This window comes from Pecten maximus, chromosome 9 (genome assembly GCF_902652985.1).
Source record: "Pecten maximus chromosome 9, xPecMax1.1, whole genome shotgun sequence".
NCBI lineage: Eukaryota > Metazoa > Mollusca > Bivalvia > Pectinida > Pectinidae > Pecten > Pecten maximus.
The window spans coordinates 12,748,685-12,767,669 of NC_047023.1; the positions used below are offsets into that span (position 1 = coordinate 12,748,685).

At 34.0% G+C, this 18,985-nt stretch overlaps 1 protein-coding gene across 1 annotated transcript in view; it reads right to left on the bottom strand.

The window, feature by feature from the left end:
• Nucleotides 1–12,123: 12,123 nt before the first annotated feature.
• The window catches only part of LOC117334999 (cephalotocin receptor 2-like), a 43,060-nt gene continuing 36,198 nt past the window's right edge, over nt 12,124–18,985 (bottom strand). The window contains exon 2 of the mRNA XM_033894890.1: nt 12,124–16,571. Coding sequence (XP_033750781.1) covers nt 15,855–16,571 — 717 coding nt within the window. The 3' untranslated portion in view covers nt 12,124–15,854. The remainder of the gene's footprint in view (nt 16,572–18,985) is intronic.

Consider the following 18,985-nt stretch of genomic DNA (forward strand, 5'->3'; position numbering starts at 1 on the left):
TTGAGAATTAGATTAAATCCGGATTCGACATAAATTTCTAAATTGCATGGCGGGTGTCGTCGATGAAGTAGACAACTATTAGCATCGGGAACACTTTATTATGTTGCTGCAAAGGTATCCATTGTTCTTCTTTCTTAATACTATCCTCCGTCAAATCATGTTTTGGTGCCTTATTTAAGATTTTTCCTTATAACAGGACCCTTGTCCCAATAGTTATCGGAGACTCAATTTTTGGTTCGTTTAGCGCCGCTGTTGACACCGTTGACTTACATTCTAAGTGTGAATTTATTGGACTAAGACCACAATTAATTTCACAATATGTATCATGGAACATTTAATTCTAAAACAAATTCCCAAAATCCGGTAGCCACCTTTACCCCTCTTACCAGTCAAGAGCAATGTCTTGGGAGTAAAATATAAAAAAAAAATCAACACAGCATGTTGGCCTTTTTTCTTGAGATAATCGCATGCACGTGTCATCAACGTCTAATATAAACTTCCGGTTCAATGGTTGGGGTAAAGACGGGACCTGTCACACAGCACCCTGCGCAAAAATAAAATGCACAATATAAAAAATTGATACAGTAAATGTTAGAATGATACATGTATCTCTACAGTATTTCAACACCAATCTTGTACACAAATACTAAGTTCTAACAGGCATAGTATAGTTTTTACAAAATCACCTAGATTTCTAAGGGACTTCATTCTTGCCTACTGAACCCGGAAGCATTCAATTGTGGTCTTAGTCCTATAAAAGCTTTTTACGCGCCTGGTGATGAATAGATTACACATGTCTTTGGTTGATGTACAAAGATCATAAAAATAAAGTAACATTTGCTATGAGGATTATATGCTCCCTTGCTGTTTGAATAGGGAAAAAAACATTCACTTAAAGACAAGAATGTCTATTTATATCCATGATTAGTCAATGTTTGTAGTATATATCTAGTAATACTGATATACTTTTTACGAGTATGAAGCGGCGTGTTTGTCGATGGTGGTTAAATGGTAAATGTTGAATTGAAAAATTACGGGCTATTAAAGTTAAGTGTAGCAATGTTGTGTTGATTGGATTAAGTATTCCACAAAAGACACACAAGGAATTCGTAAATTCCAGATCAAATAGAGAGCTAAATACGGTACAGCCAAAACTGCACCAGGTACCTGTTTCGAGAAGTTTGTATAGGTTATGCAATGCATGGTGTTATGGAAATGACAACTGCGTAGCTCATTAAAAATTTAGATAGCGTTAAAGACGGGCCACTGAGTGTCTGTCTTCCAGCGTCTGCCGTCGAATTCATGCCAGCATATCTGTTAGAAAGATGGGTACATTCTCGATAATAATCACAATAAGTACAATGTTGTAGTTAATGGATATTACACTGCCAAAAGAGTTAAAAATACAACAAATTAACCTTAAAATAGCATATACTCGTACATGAAATGATGTGTCTAGCTTGCAAATATGTGATGGATTTTTCGAACGTACCAAAAACCGTCACCATAGTTAATGAAATTCATCCTTGATGCGTTCATATGGCATACAAAATTCACATGATAACCAAACCATAATTCTAACCCAAAGTCAGTAAAACGAGGGCGAAATATGAAGAAAGAATATATATTTGCATGGAGACCTTTAACAATATACAAGGAGATCAGACCAGGTGTTTCGGAAAGGTAAGCGTCTTCTGTTCCATAGACGATACCCGCAATATACATCTAGGCCAAATCTGGATAAAGTCATATTCTCAAAGTGTGAACTAGGGTGGTGTCAATGAGCACACTAAGCCTACCAACAAGCAACGCAGAAGCCTGACTTTATATCACATAAGGAAATAGAAAAGTTTTAAAGGAGATCATGATATCGACCTTAACACTTTCACATTGTCTTCATTAAGTTTCATCTCTGAAAATCTTTTGTTAGTTTTTACGTCAGTAGTTGACATTTGTCTAGAAAATCGTGATATATATGTTATATGTTCAGTAAGAAAGCAGTTTGTGTCCACGTGCAGTTGGTAAATATAGAAAAAAAAATTGAAAAAAAAGAATAAAAAAAAAGTTCTACGACCAAGTTACAAGCAGCTTTAGCCATATTTTCGGGCTCATCAGGTAAGAAAAAGTATTCTTACCCCAAGATCACGGGAAAGGGCAAAATCTGCCTGTAAGTTGGTCGTCGAAGTATTTCTTTACCATGTGATGTTTATATGCTATATTATTGATCTTGATGCACAGGAGGTGTCACATATCATTAGTCGATTGATTAAGGATATGTATTAGCTGTTTTCAGAAATTCTGAGATGCATGTAAATGATTCCACCAATGCTTCGATATATTTCAAAATAGTATTGCATTGTAAGCCAATAATTATCTCCCCATTTTCAGTGTCTTATCAAAAATCAAATGCATGTATTCATAATTACAGTCTGTACTTAAGAAATTTGAATTGAGAGTTTAAGAACGATTTAGTAATATAGAAATTTGCATGCATGCTCACGCATGTGCGTGTTAGAATATTTCTCTGTGAGTGTGGGTGTTAATATTACATGAAATGTGTTACCGGCTCCTACGAAAGTAAGCATTAATATTAAGTACAAAATTACTATAACATCTTCGTTGAAAGTGTTGCGTCGACCTTTCATTAGTATTAATTTCGTGTAAAAGATGTCCGTGTTTGTTCCATTGAGGATTTTATTAATCACTTTTGACGAGAAGGAAGGAAGTTTACGAGACCATTAAAAGGTTACGTCGATGTTGTTGTATCCAAGGCTGAATGGACATTTATGTTTAAGATTTATTCCTAACACTAGGGTTGCAAGAGCATTGGTCCTAGCCAGGAAGTCGTCACGACCTTGTTCTTTTGAAAACTGCAAATATTCCCGAATGGTGTGTTAGATTCTGGATCATTTAATGTTCTCGTTTCTTAATCGGGTGATATATATGTACACCCAAGAGAGTGATAGCTCTCTCAAGATAACACGTTTGATCCGACGTAGACATTTAGTATGCTTTCATGAGGATATTTGGGTTGTAAGCGTTACAAGGTGTTGCTGCATTTGAAACTTGCAACATATCAACATGATGATTATTTTCGAAATCATGATATCCCTTGTGAACTGAAACGTTGTTGGTTACATTTCGATTGTTCCTCAAGGAAATGTAATTATTCAGTTAAACAATTAATTTATATAAGTTAGGTTTATCTACCGATGATGGTAGACACAATTTAGGGAAACGAGAAATGGGTTTTTCCTTTTCCATGTTTCTTCATCCAAGATGTTTATACTACACCAAACTATTTTGTCGTGTCCGCGGAGAACATGATGACATTGCTAGTGGGTGGGCATGTATTTTGATAATATGCTTTTGCGCGGTAGAAATTTGACAATAACGGATCAATCATGCCTATACCTCACTTTATATATGTAGTTAGTAGAACATTATACCAGGCCATAATGTCATATTAATACATATATAAATCGTATATATAGTATGCTTGTAAATCGGAATTGAAGTTAGGAAAGCTAGATTTTTCAGACGGAGACATCTTTTCAGCGTTGTGCCACTGCGTGATTATAGTGTATAGGGAGCCCGTACATCAGTGTGTTATACAATGATACGTACCCCTGTACTGTTCTGTGTTAATGTCTTTCTAAAGTACATATGAAGCTACTGGTAATGTATCTTAGCCACGGTTTTCATCTCTATCCAAATCCTAATGACAGGAAAATGAGCGAAAGTTCTGCTTGCGCTGTTTCCCTCTTATTCTGACATTTATGTTCATTTCACACAGGTGCTTCAGCTCCTTGTACATGTTACGCTTCCATAGGAGATAAGCCCTTTAGTGAACACGATTGAGTCTGAGATTATAGTCCATATAAAGAGGATATTTATTTCCGGATTATCTGTGAGAAAACGACAAAAGCATATCTGGTTAACCATCAGACCGGAAAAAATAAAGAACAGTAACTGGCTTCTACTAGATATACAGAATGGGACTTGGAATGGTTGCCTTATAAGACGCTGGGCGTCATTCGACCTTAATAAGTGTTTTATCCAGCATGAACATGTAAAACGAAACACCAGCTAAGTTATTAACTGATTAGAGATATATTGACTGAATTTTATCATTGCCATTTAAGATAAAAGAAGCAGCAGGCTTTTATTTTGATCACACACGCTTCCCTCCATATAGAAATATGTATTTATCTCCCTTAATCAGTTTATGTTGGTTTCTGTACAATTGACAATGGGACATCTTTAGCTATTGTCTTGACGTTCAAGGGTCTACAAATAATGATAACAAAACATGAACCAACTAGTAAGTATGAAACTCTTTATTTTTTATAGATATGATTTCGCTTACCACCTGTCATGACGAGGATGTACATATTGTACAAAGACACAGAAGTGAGAAGAAACTTTAATCATTCAAATATTAAACCATTGTCAATTTGATGAATTATCATACCTATTGGATTTAGTTCTGATTTTGATTTGGGGTAAAATACAATCATAATCAGGATTTGCTTGTCTTTGATTATATTTTCAATGCAAATTCAAGAGATAATCACAGAAATTGTTCTCTTCGTTCAAACACTGTATGTTCGTTTTTCTTCCAAATATAGTTTTGTTTTTTCAGCAGCTGATGTGATAACTAATTAAGTATAAGCCGGAAACCATGACGGAGAACATTTTTGATCATTTAAAAAAAAAAAAAAAATTTCAAGCTGAGACTTCAAAAAAAAAAAAAAAAAAAAAAACAACTAACAAACACGTTTTCAACATGTATATTGTAGTTCTAAAAAGGTTAAACAGAGCTTCCCGTTCTGCTGCCAATTTTACAGAGACTTCACCCATCAGATACATTCCCATTAGCAAGCCCCCTAAATTTCTGTTGTTTGATATGAGACTGAAAGGAAAGTTCCTTATCAAATATGAAACCTTAAATTAAAAGTGTATCCTGAACAAAAATATGTTATAAATTCTATTCGATTTGTTCATAAAAAAAACAACAAAAAAACAAACAAACAAAAAACGGAAACTGTATCAAATTCGGTTCATCCAGCATCGATCTCTGAAGTTCGCGATTTGTACCGGTCGATCCAACGCTATATAGCAACTGGTCCGCTGCTATTACGCATACTTGTCACTTCCGGCGAATACTAGCATTTTTGTCTGTGACGTCAAGAACACCCATCACGGAAGCCATTGTAGTAGGAAGTGCTAGTTGCACAGGGTCAGATTACGAATTTAACACTTTCGAAACGGATGATATATCCATACCGAAATTTATATCATAATGATAACATAGCGTATAGATAGATTTCATCTGTGAGTGTTCCAAAGCTGAATTTGCAAAACCTTTGGAATGTTGAGATATTCTGCGGCCGTATTTGCGTTTTTTTCTGCCGCTATGATATTGCATTTTCAATCAAGAACAAAATCGATTTGTATCCCTGAAAACAATAGTAATCTTATTGGACATCACCGAAAGATTGATGACATTTTATGTTTGAATTAAAAAAGTAATTCTACAATTTCTATCATGAAATATTTTGTAATTTGTTTTACGAAATGATCAAGGGAATAGAAATGTTGGAAATTACTCTTTCTCTTAAATTACAGTCTGCCTTGATGTCGGCAAAGAATACTTCTGAATAATGGATTCGAGGGAGCGGGAAAATATTGAAAATCAAGAAATAAAAAATAGGTTTACAATCAAGTTTTAATGTCATCACAAGTTGAATAACCGACTTTTAGTTCGATTTCTGTATTTCATCTTTTTCTTAATGATAGAAACATTGGTTTGGACAATCGCAAAGGTGACTGCTTCAATATGACTTCTATAAACAATGGATAATGGTTTATACTGTATATCCCATTAACAAGCAACAAAGAATGAATTACGATCGTAATATTTTGATAATTAAAATAGATATTGGAATCTGTATATTCACTGTCAAATTGAACCAAACGTCTATGTTTTTATGTGTGTGGGAGTGGAATAACAATTCCGTATGCATTTACTCAAGTCAGACAGCACATCCTTAATGATTCAAAATTAATGATACTCCTGAAAATAAATAATTATGATCTTTCCATTTTGTATCATATTATCGGTACTAAGTACTTATAATAACCTACTTCACAGTTGTTGTCTGCTTTTGAAAGAAATCGCTAAAATGAAAAAATTGAAACCATCACTAAATCTTCCTACTTTAATTTTATGGAGACCTGGCCCTTACATTCCATAAAACCTGAATCCACCATCCGTTCCTGCATTTATTTAGTAGCTTAACAGCTCAAAGGGGAAATGACTGGTGTTGTGAGATCGTGCCTGCCACCCTTCCGTCACAAACCTTTAAAATAATTGAATTATTGATTAAAAACCCCGCCCAGCAACATTGAGGGACATGTAAGTTACAACAGCGTAAAACGTTTTAATGCCGAGGAGAGATGGAGTCATGTAGTTGGCATGTAGTAGCAAATTTGAGATTGAGACCTAACATGTTTGTTGACATTCAAGGTAATTTCAAGGTAGTTAGAATGTGTCAAATGTCTTAAAATATCTAAACACGTTTCTTAATTATCAAGAGATCAAGGATATCCATATTTGGCTTGCTCATGCAGTGATAACAGACTACCATCTTTCCTTAAAATAGTTACTTTAGTTTAATATCGATTACCAATTGACAATAACCCAAAATGATGTTCATGATATCTTTGCAATTGTTTTGAAGCACACATTTTGCTTGATATCGACTTTCCTTTGAAAAGTTTTGATATTGCGTTTCATTTTTTATCTTAAATTCTCAGTGATTGAACCAAATTATCTACAGTTTTAATGTAGAATATTTTGTTAAATTTTAAAGTGTGGGCTCATGATAATATATTCAATACTGAAATTATCTCTTTCCGTTTTTTATATTATCATCCTGTCTTATAAGGCTACATAGTAGTTAAATTTGTCACCAAACACTCTTTGTAGAATACTTGGGAACATCAGCGACTGGTAAATATCAATTTCCGAAAATATCGCTTATGTGTTCACAATGATTTGGTAGACGTATAGTAGACGTCTTGATAGAGGGATACATTACATGATGAATACCTTCAGGACAATTTCATTGCCTCTCCCCTTAATTTTGTGCTCAACTGCAATGCGGAAAAAATATACTTTTATTCACATTAAATAGACTCTATTCACCAAGTAGTTACCAAGACTTCAAGTATATTTACCTGTTATGAATTTCATATTCTGTTAAACTTAGCTATCTCGAACTGTGATAACTGAAATAAATCAAAGTAAACATTTAGTTCTAATATAATCGAATACCTCGAATCCTTGGGAAGCTTCTTCCTGACGAGAAATTATTCAAATGAGGCTCCCATATACGTCTCTTTAATCCTATAATGCAGTGCGAAAGCTGATGTTCTGATGTAAATAAAAACGGACAAACTAAAACATGCCACATAAAAATAGAAAAAAGATTATGACTCAGACTGCATCCCAAGATATTTTTGGGAGGAAATACTGATTGTGGAAAAGTCATCAAGCAAGAGACGGAGAAGTCTGATTCCACACATAGTGTATTTGCTACAAGGGTGAACTCTATTTATTGTACGCTATGCATTGTCCTATATCGCGTCCTTATACCTGCACAATTAACTTGATTTTTTTTATTTCAATGAAGGCTTAATGAATGATTTTTTTTAATAAGATATAGACATTCTATCTGTGATAAAGCTTGTGTTGAAATGAAAATAAAACGCACAGTCCAGGTACTGGAATCTTTCCTGGGACCGCCGACCAATTTTTATCCAAACCAATGTTAATGCGTCATTCGCTAACATAAAGCCTTCAGGCAGGGCTATTGATAGGAAAGTATTTCCTGGTCAAGCTGGACATTTGAGTGTCCAATAAAGTCAATGAAATAAGGAATGGACATCTGAGGGCAAAGTGTGTCTATGTGTGAAATTTGATATCTTATCTATAAACCTTTACGTATGCGATGACCACCTTTAATTTTAACTGTGTTTATTTGTCAATTTCCATTTAACAATATATATACAACATATAAATGATACAAAAAAGGAATAGGAAACAAGTGTCAGGACACTTATATAATTGTTTTCCTATGACCACATTTAATATAGAAACTATGCATTAAGTCATTAAGAAACCTTGCTATCACTTTCTGGAAATGACATAGTGCCCTTGCTTATTGTTATGCCAACAAAGTATTAAGTATATACATAGAGTAATAAAACAGAGCTTTAATATTTAAACGATTACTTGTATGTTTATATCCCGTACAAGCATGACAATAATGGTCGTTAAAAGTATGACATCACATACTGACTTGTTTTCTTGTAAAGTTCATCACCCTGTGAACAGCCATGATTTTTAAAAATATGCCATCACATAATGACTTGTTTGTTTGTAGTGTTTATCAGCCCGTGAACAGCCTGGGTCGTTAAATGTATGACATCACATACTCACTATTGTTGTGTTTACTGAGAATGCTACATAGCAACAAATGTAGTTAAGTATCATGAGGATTCCAGAATGAAATCGGCTAATGCTAAATTTATGTGTTGTGTCTGTATTTCGCTTTATTTTCATGAATACCTAATATTCATAGTTAATACGACAACACACAGTGTTAAACAACATCCAAACTTATGTGATTTTTTTCTTCTTAAAAAGTCAGTCACTTTCTCCTGCGTGATGAAGACGAAGAACTCTGCAAAGCCTATAATACCCTCGGGTAAAATATCTGTCTACATCACACAATAGTGATATGTTCTGTTAATCTAGCCACCGACGCTGAACAACTTCTTAGCTCGCACGAATGGCAAATGCTGTATTTCACTGCATATTGTCAGGACAAGGTACACAGAGAACTTGTGAATTCGAAGTGATCAAATTGATCAGTGTCCATTTTGATGAAACGGAACGAATGAAGATATCAATTTAAGATTGAGCTTAGGGAAATAACAGTTTTAGACGTTTATTTGAACTCGCATCTTTGTGATTGTAACATAACGAACATTTTATTACTTTGATTATTTCCTTGATAGCAATATGATTAAATTGAGGCGGGTTTGACTATGGAAATATTGCTTTTAAACATCTGTATCAAAATGATCATCCTACTGTCAAACCAATCAATTTTCATACATTGATATAACCCAACTATAATGTTAAAATCTCAAAATACAATTGAATGGTATTGCTGTATTACTGCATGTCTTATAGGGCACGGACTATGGTGACTAGAAGCTTCCAACAATTTCCTAATCGTAACTTTACAGTTAAACATTGGTTCAGATAATTAGTAATAAAGACACGTGTGAATAGCAAAAAGATGTGTTATTAAGTAGATGATGATTTCCGTTATACTCTAAATGGTTAATATCAAAAGCTTAAAATCACATTTAAAGATGCCTATACATTGTCCATTCACCACAGTTAGGTTATTGCTCGTTATAGTAACTCTGGCTGAGAGATAACAACACCACTCGTCTGTCAGTTTGGGCCAGAACAACCATTATTCATTTCTGTGCCCGAATTTTGACGTATAGTCAGTTTGACAAAAGCCTCGTCAAAACAATGATTATATATAAAATATTATATATAAACCTATTCTGCAAAACAATGCTGTTTTAGACACAATGTAAGTCCTGTCCATACATTGTAGTTATATTGCCATCAAATGGCTTGCTATTGTGAATGAGGTTATGGGTTCTCATCCATTCTTAAGAGTGGGCAACATTTTGATTTTTGCTGAAAAGTGTCTTAGTAGCGATTTGTGGCTCCCCTCTGAGACCAGCTGACATTGTTTTGAGCAAATTGAATTATTTGCTTTTAGTTTTTATGGAATACAATTACAATGTGTTGAATGTTTTGGCTATTTTTATTGTTATTGGTAGTTTTGATTGATTTTCAGAGTCATGAAAATGACTCAAGTGTATATAGAATAATTTAATGTCACCATTTTGGTGGCCATTTTCTTTCAAAAACCTGTTGTTCGATTTATCTCGTAAGTAGTCTAGAGCATAAACACATCTATTGCTGTCGGCTTGATGATCATGTTCTTATACCACCTATGTGTTTTGGACATTCCTTGCAGGTTTTAGAAGTTTTGTCATCTTCAGATGCGTTACATTGAGGTACATTACTGGTTCGTCTCCTGACAGTTGACCAGCAGTAGGGTCACCCTACCGTTTGAATGTCTAGCATTTCATAATGATAGAATGTGAAAACGTCTGTCTCCGTGTGATGACATTGAAATATACCAACCACACCCACCTGTCAGCATATTGGTATTTAAGCTTTGTATATTACATAGATGTTTAGTAATGATGGTACATTTAGTTAATTGATAAAAAAGCTACGGGGAAAATGGGCGCACATCGCAGCCGTTTGACATTTGAGAGCGATAGTTTGATAGCAATCATCTCATTTCTTGCAACGCAGATATGGCATAGGAGAGTGAGAGATACGTCCAGTCACTTTTACACTGATACATCAGCCGATACAAAACTACAAGATATCGGATATCTGTATAAAAAAACAACTTAACACAACTCACAAAAGATTAAGGTTTTGTAATATTTCGTTTGTTTTTTGTTTAACGTCCTATTAACAGCCAGGGTCATTTAAGGACATGCCAGGTTTGGAGGTGGAGAAAAGCCGGAGTACCGGAGAAAAACCACCGGCCTACGGTCAGTACCTGGCAACTGCCCCACGTAGGTTTCGAACTCGCAACCCAGAGGTGGAGGGCTAGCGTTAAAGTGTCGGGACACCTAAACCACTCGGCCACCGCGGCCCCTTTTGTTATAGTCCTGGTAACTATAAAATATTGTCCATGATATAACAGGCACTTATATTTAACATAGACTGTAATGAAGCTAACGGGATAGCTAGCTACTTCTTTTTAACTCATTATTTTTTTCTCTCTCCTCACGTAGATGTCAGGTTTGTCTTTTTATTGATCCCGACGACTACTTACGCCTTTCGGTCAGTCACATTGTTAGCTTTGCACTGCCCCATTATGTCCAATCAACGTCCGATTTCGTCTGCTGTGCGGCAATTATTTTTTGTTTTAGCATACAACGCCGGAACTTTGATATTTAGGAAGGGTTTCTATTTGAACTGAGCTCGTATCCTACCGAGACCTGTCAGTTAACTATTAATGACGAATAACGGGTTTTCGTTGATATTCTACTTGTCATACTCTGGCATCAATCAAATAACTTTCTGCAATTCAAATTGCTGTGCTGCGATATCGAATGATGTTTCCGTTTTTGTTTTGCAACTAAAGATTGATCATTACATTTGAAAGGATCTCCTACAGGAACAATAGAAATTTGCCGACTTTCAAATTTAACCAAAACCAGGAGCTATTTGTAAGAATTTGTTCGTGTTAAATGATTTAAAGCCAAGATAATTTATTTTCAAATCTGTTCATATACTTATCGGTTAAGGGTGATATGGATTTTGAGCTCAACAATATGTATAGATTTTGTGAAATAATTGAATTATGCAATGTCACAAAATAACACTTTAGATACATTCGGTCTTACTTCAAGGTGGAAATAATGCAAACTTTGTTAGAGATGCAGACACCGATTCGATGTTTGTTATTGGATAGAATCGTCTTCTAAAGTAGATTACTTTCATGGTGTTAGATAAACTATAGCCGGTTTATACCGACATTTCACTGTGATGTTACCCCCCGCAAGACCTGGAAATACGTTCTAGCGTGATACAACAGATATGTTTGTTCGTTTGTTTGTGTCTTATGATACGACTATACGACTAGGATGTCATAAACAGGCTATAACAACACGTGTCATGTACTGAAGACAGCAGATGCTGAAACTCTTGTTTTACGCAGTTTGTTGAAATTCACATGTACATGATTTAATACTATCGGCAGAAGACAAACCATCAGAATATATGCTCCGGTTACATTGCAACATGTTTGCCATATAATACTACATAAATATTGCATGCTACTTGGCAGTATGTGTGGCGTCCATACAGACATCTGATTTCCAGGATGTGGTTTCATATATTGATGTCAAAAAGTACAAAACATCAAGAAATAAAATAACAGGATGTAATCTTCTTGAATTATAATCATACGACAAAGAAATGTACAGAATTTTGACATTGCTTTATGATTAACATCACTAAATGTTAAATCTACAAAAGAAAAGTGACAATCGAAATAGACAATACTAAACCTGCAATGCACTCCGATTGATACAATGGTACAGCGTAGTCAATCGATCAATAGTAAAATATATACATATGTCAAATCCAAAATGATAACGTCTCCCCACTATTTATGTCAAACACATGTCGTTATCCTTTACACAAACAGGTACTCGTACAGTATTTACAAATCACACTGTTTCTTCTTTCGTTTGTACGCGTTTACACCTTTGGATTCTGTATTAATTTACAAATGTTATCCGCGTGAATATAGTTATTGTGTTTGTTAAGGAATAAAATGCATCTGAACGTCACTACATTGTCAATAGATCAATTATATATGTTAAAGAATGATATTTTCTGTATAAAATAGAATCGACACATGCAAAACAGAACCGTCATGATTCGTTTTGGTTCATGAGATGATCGGTGGCAGATAATATGGTGTTATTTACAGTTAAGAAAATCACTCGTAGATAATTAATGAAAATACATATGTTTATCATTCTCTTGTGTTATAACATTTAGTATGTTTTCGAGCATGTAATCGTTAAGGGTAGTTAATGCTTTGTCCCAACAATTTATTTTGTATTGGAACAAATTTTAAACAAATGAAAACGAGTACCATAGGTTTTTAATGGACATTGATGTGAAACTTTAACGCGACCAATTTTGAAAACATCCGACACAAAAATAATCTACAAATATTTATAATGGGGAAACCAGCAGCGTTTCACAGGCTGGTTTTGTGGCGGAGTTTGGCAACCCCCACACAGGCTTTTGTTGTAATTGACTATCATTGTCATTTTTAGATGTTTATTTTTGGACGTTTTTTAATTATTGTGTTATGCTATGTTAATTTTGTATTGTTAATTTGTAATATGTTTAGAATTGATATTAAATGTCACCATATGCCATATATGGTGGCCATTTTCAATCTATACATTCTTTTTGTTGTCTGTGACAGGACCGAAGATGCATAAATGCTTCTTTATAAAAGAAATGGTTCAATTTCGACATGCATACTATGCATATTTTTATTCCTCAAGCTCTAATCCAACTTTCTTATTCTGAATTTCAATTCTGTCTGATATATTTAAAAAGCATAATGCATTTGTGCATACTTTGTTTTAGATTAATAATAATAGAATATATATCCATTAAAACAATCAAACGCATAATAAATCAATTGTAACCAGAGTCTGTTCTCACTGAATAATATAGTAAAGTTTATACCTGTAAGTCCCTATATACATATCATTACAAATTTTCATGATTCAGAAATTTTCGGAGAAAAAATTCCATTTGATAATGAACAAAATTAAGCAAAGACCAAACCGTCCAAAACACAGTGGATAGTACTGTTATTAGTCTAAAGGAACAAAGACTTATATGACCTAGCAGGTACCATGGATCTATTATTATCAGGCTTTGATTGTGGCAAGCATATAGTATGATCAATTGTGACTATCGCTGAAAGGTTATTATCAATCGTGCCTTGGCAAAGCACTTGTCTATAAACAAAACCATTAAACAATTAAAACACAATATGCCACTTTGATTTTAACTCGTTCATGAGGAATTCCTTATAGTTTGAACTACCCTGCAGGACAACGTTAATGCAATTTGAATTCTTGCGTAATTCTTGCAATCACCAGGCTTTCAAAACATTTGTCCCAAATGAAGTTTGTCAATGACAGGTTTTCTTTCAGGGAGTCATGTACTTCATATCTTAATGTTGTAATCTTGATTTTGTTAGCAACTATTTACTTTTCTTAAAAACAACACCAACATAACCATGATCAGAATACTCATATAGTAGCGATATAGTCTATATTCAGATATTAACATTGTATCGATAATAACAATTTAGACAATATTATTTACAATGAAAACGGCAAAATATCAGAGAACATCATTCAAAATCAAATATGTACATGTAAAGTTGATGAAGCACTCGCAGTAACATATACAGATAGATATCTTTCTTCTAATCTATCAAAACATGTACTTTTTGAGAACAAAACATGGTTGACATTTCATGGAGGACAAAGATAAAACAGGGAATAGCGTTTCACAGAGGTAGTCAATAAAAAACAAAAACAAAAAAATCTGAATGTATATGGATGTAAAAAACGATGATGGATGGGCAATTCTTACCAGCAGTTTACACTGTTCAACAAACAAATCATGATTCGAGATGGCGAGTTGCTTGAAACACTGTAAATGTTATCAATGATAATTTACTGAAATACTGTTTTCCACTTGTTCTACACGTATAGGACGGTAAAACTTGTTACAATATTATTGTATATCAATACACATTGAAGTGTTAACCGCAATAATATTAAAATGTTCATTTCAAGTCAGAATTCATTCATTCACAAAATACACTTCTCTTTTAATTATGAATTAAAAAAGCAATTTGTTGATAGCTACAAAACCAGGTCATACAATAGACAGGTTGAATGGAGCATTTAAAAAACACGCAAGTCTACATAAAATTAAATTAGCTGAATTCAAACTTAATTTTAGTCTTATCGCTTTCAATGTAGATTTGCAATCAACCCAACATGAATATCTTTCCAATTCATGCAGAATACCTGCTACCAGAGGACATTTTGAAGGTTCAAATATGTATGTTAAGTACATTTAATGTAACTAAGCATGATATTTAATGGATATTTATCTATCTTTAAAGTATAAGTAGATTGCTATAATGAGTTGCGCTTCGATTGTAAAAGGCGACCGCAGGACAATCAAAAAAAAAAAAAAAAAATAAATAAAAATGCGACGGTACGTTTGTATTTTCTACATTTTTTAATATCTGATGTATATTACAATTAAATTTGAATTGATTAAAATTATTAATTAACAGCACTTTTGACGGCGAACTGTCCACGTAAAAGGGCATTTTTATGACTTTCGCAATCTATTCAATCAGTTTTCTATCTAATTAACTGTTATCGTATAATTATCATGCAATGTAAACACATATCAATAACATACCGAAAATAAAACGTACAATTTTATAATGTATATATTTTTTTATATGATTCTTATGATTAAATTTTACTACACTGATTGTTGACCATTGTTACACTACGAAAACATATGGAATAATAAACTATTCAACCTTCAACGGAAGTGTTTCCTTAACGTTTTTGTTTTCAAGTCGTATAAAGTCTCAGTGAGTCTCGCACCATATGCAATGCAAATCAGGTGTAACTAAACCTTCAGTGCTCGTAACTTTACCTCCCAACAAATACTTATATGTTTATATGATACATATACAAACAGTATTGGCTCGGTAAACGTCGAAGGACATAACGGATGTAATTTGGTTGATCATGCCTCTCTGGCTTCGGATACATAATACTTTATACTAAATACATTACATATAGCCTAAAGCGTGTTTTCGTTCAAACATAGTTCCAATATGCCATACATGTATATATATAACCTTCAAAACATCATTTGTTATTTCAATTTCTCACTTTAATATAAGTATTTACATGTTCCCCAACACAATTCGGATTGATTAATAAAACAAAAAGTGTATTTGATGAAAGTTAAAGTCAATAAAGTGGTTTAATATGATGAAAGAAACAAATTCATTTCATCGCATGCAGTTCAGTTCCATGCTGTTTTGACTACTAGCGTTCCACTTGTATTTTATCGACGGTTGGTAAATAGCCTTGGAGTCGCCCACGTAGTCAGAGCGAGTGCTTGCTGTTGAATAAACGGTCCGGGTTGTCGAATTCCCAATGGTGTCTGAACTTGATCTCTTTCGGTCACGAGAGTAGCGTCCATTGCAGTTAAACAATAAAAAGACATATGGATTAGCTGCTGAGTTTGCGGCTGCTAGCCCGCCAATGATTCCGTACACAAGGTCTGATATGATACAGTGGTCACCATAGGACATAATCATTTCGGCGATAAAGTATGGAATTCCACACACGAGAAACACTACCACAATGACAAAGGTCATTTTCAATGTCTTGATCTTTGCCTTTGGTAAGGAATTCGAGTTTGTGCTTTGAAGATGTATCTTCCCAGGTTTGATTGAATGTCGTTTAGATGTTTGGCTCTCCTTTGCTTTTCTTGCTATCTTAAGAAAGATACTAGTGTAACAGAAAATAAGGAGACATATAGGGATAAGAAAGACAACGACAGCAGCATAAGTTAAAAACGCCTTCCTGTGAGACCTAGGGAGATCTCTGAATATGTTTTCACACTTCTGAACACCGTCAACGACGTTTGTTCTGAAAACGTACAGCATCGGCAAGGACCCTAAGGCAGCAACTGCCCAGCCAGCGCCAGCCATCTTCCATACCTGTAATTAAAAAAATGTACAGGGTTATATTATGCAAGTGTAATATAAAATAAATAAATTTGTAGTTTGAATTTCGTTCTAGGAAAAGTATATTCAATTAACAATCTTATTTAAATTAGACATGTAATTTCCGCTCCTATTCGATGCACTGAAAAAGTCAAATCAAGTCAAATATTTGCATGGAAACACCTGAAAAAGTACAAAGAGAAGTAGGCCTATCTCCAGGATTGTTTTCTTAAATACACGCTGGTATATACATAATTATCAAGTCTACGTCTTAAACGTCTAGATAAGGATATAAATGCCATGAAAATGGTTAAATCAAGGACATGAATGCATTTTCCTTACTCCAGTGTATAATGACTACCTCAGTGATGTTAGGGAAAGTATGGATGAAAACTGTAAGTGATGTTATTTAGACAATATTCAACAATTAGAACGAAAAACTGTGTAAATGCCGTAAAGATAGTCGGATAAAAAATGATAAGCCCAAATGCCTAATATCAGTGTTTTAGCATAGATTTGAATAAAAATGTAGGAATTGTCAAAACAAAATCATGATAGACACTGGTGGACTATCAAACGGATGGACGGACGGACAAATTGAAACCCTATTCCAGTATACCATCTAACTTTGTTGTGAAGTATAATAAGACATGGGTTCCAAAGTGGTAAGCGTCTTCTGCTTCATATCAGTATAAATCTTCATAGATTTCAGGTAACATGTAAGTAACGTCATCATGTTGTGGTGATGACTTGGACATATCATCGAGCAAACAACATTTCTTAATTTGATTATTGTTTTCCTCTTTCAACAATACCCGCCACCACATTTAGCATTATTCCTTATTGTTTTTACATTCTTATATGCTTTCAAATATGATAAACACAGTAAACGAATCTGTTTGATTTAAAAAAGCTAAGGAATCACATTTACTCAATATAGCTAGGACGTAGAAGACTGTCCTAAGTTTAAGTTGTTTTGGTGTCCCCGGTTTGACTAGAAATCACGAGCATTAAAAAGGATTGTTTTGCTATCTCCCGACAACAATGAGTGGAGGAATACAGAAGCTAGAAAAACCCAGAATATTTAAGGATAGATAATATATAATAACACTATCAGTCAAATGATAATGATTCAGACCATGTACAGTGTTGCATGCTAACAGGTACTATATCATACGCATCTAGGAAGGTTTTCACATAAATGTATTCAGAAGCAATTTAATGGATATCACTTTCTAGGATGTAATCCAACGATTCACGTATAAACTGTCCTGATAAAAATTACCCGCAGAATCGCGTGTCAATGGAAAAAAAGAGATGCTGAGCTTTCAATGTTCCCACTAACACAAGTTATATCTTAATTTAGAGATTTAAGACACCACGCTCCTGATCGTTCTATCAAAATGTCAGTGGACCAGACAGTTTTAAATTTTTTTTTCGTATTTTTTTTCCATTTGAGTTGATAAAAGGAAAGTGGACATGACATAGCACCAACGATTCTTATGAAAAAAAAAAATTGTCTGTGACGCCTTTGCGGAACTCATGTAAGATCTAGGATGGATGAGTTAAATTACCCCCCGTTTATCAATCAATAATACATTCTTTTTCTTATGCAACATCTATTGTTTTGTAAATTTTTATAATTTGTAATCGAACAATATATATACATGTATATACTCCAGTGATAACAAACAATAGCAATCAACAAGGTAGAATTTTGTCGCGTAATGCTAATAATAGTAACAGATTTCCGTTGAGAATACAATGGATTTAACAAAGCTAAAAACGTATAAGAACTAATTCAACTTTACAGATAAATGTGACACCAACTTCAAAATACAACCCATGACGCAAATCCATGTAACTTAGGATGAAAAAATTTCAATATGATTATCCAAATAATTACCATAGAATCGCATAATATAATTATGATGATATGTAACATAACGTCTGACTGATGAAAGTAGGAAGTAAAATATTCCAACAATTCGTCGCCACTGTCTTAAGAAGCTGTCTGTGCCAATAAGAAGATTTTCTATAGAGCTTTTGTTTTACTTTTGCGATAAAAGTAATGTCCCTAATGTTCAAACATAGTAACATAGACGATTTTCAGCTTACGTTGGACATTAAGAACACCTGATTTATAATACAGATGATCCGTCAAGTAACGGGGTGATAACGGTTTGGCATTGTCTATGTGATAACATTATCTGATGACCTTCAAATGACCGTAATTATGCTTATTTGAGTCCATATCCCAGTTGAGCCATTGACCAAAACCCAAAACGAGAGAGCCATTCCAAATCAAATAAGAAAGCATGAATATTTTAGATATTTTCCCAGGTCATATGAAGGTCATATGACAACATAAAATTAGTTTGATTTAACATTATATCAGCTCAGATGTC